This window comes from Sebastes umbrosus, unplaced genomic scaffold (assembly GCF_015220745.1).
Source record: "Sebastes umbrosus isolate fSebUmb1 unplaced genomic scaffold, fSebUmb1.pri scaffold_145_arrow_ctg1, whole genome shotgun sequence".
Lineage (NCBI taxonomy): Eukaryota > Metazoa > Chordata > Actinopteri > Perciformes > Sebastidae > Sebastes > Sebastes umbrosus.
The window spans coordinates 5,173-10,000 of NW_023618468.1; the positions used below are offsets into that span (position 1 = coordinate 5,173).

The 4,828-nt window shown below is 47.8% G+C and overlaps 1 protein-coding gene across 1 annotated transcript in view; it reads left to right on the forward strand.

Moving 5' to 3' along the window:
- Nucleotides 1-341: 341 nt before the first annotated feature.
- The window catches only part of tmem259 (transmembrane protein 259), a gene marked incomplete at its 5' end in the record, with an annotated part of 10,044 nt that continues 5,557 nt past the window's right edge, over nucleotides 342-4,828 (forward strand). Inside the window, 6 exons of the mRNA XM_037763056.1 lie at nucleotides 342-480; nucleotides 590-712; nucleotides 1,517-1,617; nucleotides 1,924-1,981; nucleotides 2,459-2,542; nucleotides 3,184-3,316. Coding sequence (XP_037618984.1) covers nucleotides 342-480; nucleotides 590-712; nucleotides 1,517-1,617; nucleotides 1,924-1,981; nucleotides 2,459-2,542; nucleotides 3,184-3,316 — 638 coding nt within the window. The remainder of the gene's footprint in view (nucleotides 481-589; nucleotides 713-1,516; nucleotides 1,618-1,923; nucleotides 1,982-2,458; nucleotides 2,543-3,183; nucleotides 3,317-4,828) is intronic.

A 4,828-nucleotide genomic window follows, 5' to 3' on the forward strand; every position in this document is an offset into this window, starting at 1 on the left:
TGTCGATGACTGTCGATGTCTGTCGATGACTGTCGATGACTGATGATGACTGTCGATGACTGCTGATGTCTGTTGGTGTCTGTTGGTGACTGCTGATGTCTGTTGGTGTCTGTTGGTGACTGCTGATGACTGTCGATGACTGTCAATGACTGTCGATGTCTGTTGATGACTGTCGGTGATGACTGTTGATGACTGATGATGACTGTCAATGACTGTCAGTGATGTCTGTTGATGACTGTCGATGACTGTCAATGACTGTCAGTGATGTCTGTTGATGACTGTCGATGACTGTTGGTGATGTCTGTTGGTGACTGTCGATGTCTGTTGGTGATGTCTGTTGATGTCTGTTGATATCTGTTGTTGTCTCAGTGTGGCCTCAGGAGGAGTACATCGTGGAGTATTCTCTGGAGTACGGTTTCCTGCGTCTGTCTCAGAGCACCAGACAGAGACTCAACATCCCCGTCATGGTCGTCACTCTCGGTGAGACACTTTCACACCTGTAAGCCTCACAGTCACATGACTTTAACACCTGTCTTCCTCACAGTCACATGACTCTAACACCTGTGATGTAACCTGTGCACCTGTTCAGATCCCATGAAGGACGAGTGTTTCGGTGACGGCTTCAGTCGCTTCCTGCTCGATGAGTTTTTGGGCTACGACGACATCCTGATGTCCAGTGTGAAGGCGCTCGCTGAGAATGAGGAGAACAAAGGTAGAGACATAAAGGGTAAAGAGAGAGGTCAAAGGTTAATTTAAAATAAAATAGTAAAAAGTAAGTCCCCTACTCCGATTACCGAACCAGAGTTCCTCTAATGCCCTACTCCGATTACCGAACCAGAGTTCCTCTAATGCCCTACTCCGATTATCGAACCAGAGTTCCTCTAATGCCCTACTCCGATTACCGAACCAGAGTTCCTCTAATGCCCTACTCCGATTACCGAACCAGAGTTCCTCTAATGCCCTACTCCGATTACCGAACCAGAGTTCCTCTAATGCCCTACTTCGATTACCGAACCAGAGATCCTCTAATGCCCTACTCAGATTGCCGAACTAGAGTTCCTCTAATGCCCTACTCCGATTACCGAACCAGAGATTCTCTAATGCCCTACTCCGATTACCGAACCAGAGTTCCTCTAATCTCCTACTCCGATTATCGAACCAGAGATTCTCTAATGCCCTACTCCGAACCAGAGATCCTCTAATCCCCTACTCCGATTACCGAACCAGAGATTCTCTAATCCCCTACTCCAATTACCGAACCAGAGTTCTTCTAATCCCTTACTCCGATTACCGAACCAGAGTTCTTCTAATCCCCTACTCCGATTACAGAACCAGAGTTCCTCTAATCCCTTACTCCGATTACCGAACCAGAGTTCTTCTAATCCCCTACTCCGATTACAGAACCCAGGTTCCTTTGGCTCCTTACTTTTGATCACAGAACCGGGTTTCTGGTTGATCTGGCATTGAAAAGGTAATCATCAGCAGGTTGTTGATGTCACAGTGTGGTTCTCTGCAGGGTTCCTGAGAAATGTGGTGTCTGGAGAACATTACCGCTTCGTCAGCATGTGGATGGCCAGAACCTCCTACCTGGCCGCTTTCGTCATCATGGTCATATTCGTAAGTGAAGAAGTTCTAATGGTCTACAGCAGCTGTAGCGGTGACGACTGACGGTGTTCACTAGTCTGCAGTGAAAACTGGTGAAATTCATCTTTTAAATACACAGAACTCAAAATTCAGACTTCCATAAATAAGACAGAACATTTAGAAGTCCATCTGTCAGTGAGAGGTTGTGTTTCAGGAGGAAGAGGACGTTTAACGGAACAAGATAAAAGTTAAATATGATTCATTTGGATAGTTTTAGACTGTTGGTTGCTGTAGTTTGACGGTTCTGAGTTTGTTCAGTGTTCGTTTTGTGTTTTTCAGACTCTATCCGTGTCGATGCTGCTGAGATATTCTCACCACCAGATCTTCGTCTTCATCGGTCAGTTTACGCAAGACCTCATGTCCACACAGCATCTGGTCCAGACCAGTTCATTGTAGTCCAGTCCAGAAGGGTTCAATGTAACCCAGTCCAGTTCAGACCTGTTCATTGTAGTCGAGTCCAGAATGGTTTAATGTAATCCAGTCTAAGAAGTTAAATAACTGCCTCAGAACAGAACAGACCGGTTCAGTTTATTCCAATGTGGTCCAGTTTAATGTAGCCCAGTCCAGCATAGTGTAATCCAGTCTAAGGTATTCCAGTCAAGTCCAGTTCAGTGTAGTTCAGTTCAGTCTGGTCCAGTTGGAGATCTTTGGTAACTGACTCGACTGATGATTTTCAGTTTAAATAAATGATATCAGGGAGTGGAATATGTGATCCAGTACTTGAACAGAGTATTTGTGTGAGTCCAGAATATATAAACCACGTCATTAAACCATCAGCTGTGTGTTGACCTGGTCTCGGTCTGTCCCCCCTCAGTGGATCTTCTTCAGATGTTGGAGATGAACATGACCATCGCCTTCCCAGCAGCCCCTCTGCTCACCGTCATCCTGGCTCTCGTTGGTAAGTCCACATCCTAGAAAGTCAAGCTTGTCAAGTTGCTAGTCAGGACGGTCAAAGCGCGAGTCGAGACAGTCAAGTCCCAAGTCGAGACAGGACTAGGCCGAAATCTAGTCTTGGTCGAGACAGTTGAGTTACAGGGTTCCTGTCAAGACAGTCAAGTCCGTCAAGTCCCGGGTCGAGGCAGTCATGGTCCGGGTCTAGACAGTCAATTCCAGAGTCGAAGCACTGGGAATCCCAAGTCTAGACAGTCAATTCCAGAGTCGAAGCACTGGGAATCCCAAGTCTAGACAGTCAAGTCCCGAGTCGAAGCACTGGGAATCCCGAGTCTAGACAGTCAAGTCCCGAGTCGAAGCACTGGGAATCCCGAGTCTAGACAGTCAAGTCCCGACTCGAGGCAGTTATGATCCAAGTCTAGACAGTCAAGTCCCGAGTCGATGCTGTCGAATCCCGAGTCGAGGAAGTCATGGTCCGAGTCTAGACAGTCAAGTCCCAAGTCGAGGCAGTTGAGTCCTGAGTCTAGACTGTCGAGTCCCGAGTTGAGGAAGTCATGGTCCCAGTCTGGCAGTCGAGTCCCGAGTCGAGTCCCGAGTCGAGCTAAAAGAGTTCAAACCTGACCTGCTGATGTCACTTCCTGTCATCAGGCATGGAGGCCATCATGTCTGAGTTCTTCAACGACACGACAACGGCGTTCTACATCATCCTCATTGTCTGGTTGGCCGATCAGTACGACGCCATCTGCTGCCACACCAACACCAGCAAACGCCACTGGCTGAGGTGAGTCACATTACCAACACCGACTCACACCATTGGCTCATTTAAAACCACGCCCAGAAGTACGGTGCTGGACCAATGACAGCTCAGTAGACAACAATCCCTTAAAATATTCAGAATTCATCCATCCTCTTCCTCCGGTACCGGGTCCCGGGTATTAGGTACTGGGTACTGGGTACTGGGTACTGGGTACTGGGTATTAGGTACTAGGTACTGGGTATTAGGTACTGGGTACTGGGTACTGGGTATTAGGTATTAGGTACTAGGTACTGGGTATTAGGTACTGGGTACTGGGTACTAGGTACTTACTGGGTACTGGGTATTAGGTACTAGGTACTGGGTATTAGGTACTGGGTACTGGGTACTAGGTACTTACTGGGTACTGGGTATTAGGTACTGGGTACTAGGTACTTACCGGGTACTAGGTACTAGGTACTAGGTACTTACCGGGTACTGGGTACTGGGTACTGTGTACTAGGTACTTACCGGGTACTGGGTATTAGGTACTGGGTACTAGGTACTTACCGGGTACTGGGTACTAGGTACTCGGTACTAGGTACTTACCGGGTACTGGGTACTAGGTACTGGGTACTAGGTACTAGGTATTAGGTACTAGGTACTAGGTATAAGGTACTGGGTACTGGGTACTAGGTACTTACCGGGTACTAGGTACTGGGTACTAGGTACATACCGGGTACTGGGAACCAGGTACTGGGTATTAGGTACTGGGTACTGGGTACTAGGTACTGGGTATTAGGTACTAGGTACTAGGTATTAGGTACTGGGTACTGGGTACTAGGTACTTACTGGGTACTGGGTACTAGGTACTGGGTACTAGGCACTTACCGGGTACTGGGTACTAGGTACTAGGTATTAGGTACTGGGTACTAGGTACTTACCGGGTACTGGGTACTAGGTACTAGGTACTGGGTACTGGGTACTGGGTACTAGGTATTTACCGGGTACTGGGTACTAGGTACTGGGTACTGGGTACTAGGTACTGGGTACTAGGTAGTGGGTACTAGGTACTTACCGGGTACTGGGTACTGGGTACTAGGTACTAGGTACTTAGTACTTACTGGGTACTAGGTACTGGGTACTAGGTACTTACCGGGTACTTGGTACTAGGTACTAGGTATTAGGTACTGGGTACTAAGTAGTGGGTACTAGGTAGTGGGTACTAGGTACTTACCGGGTACTTGGTACTAGGTACTAGGTATTAGGTATTAGGTACTGGGTACTAAGTACTAGGTATTTGGTACTGGGTACTGGGTACTGGGTGCTGGGTACTAGGTACTTACCGGGTACTGGGTACTAGGTACTTACTGGGTACTAGGTACTGGGTATTAGGTACTGGGTACTAGGTACTGGGTACTAGGTAATGGGTACTGGGTACTGGGTACTGGGTACTAGGTACTTACCGGGTACTGGGTACTAGGTACTGGGTACTGGGTACTAGGTACTTACTGGGTACTGGGTACTAGGTACTGGGTACTAGGTACTCACCGGGTACTG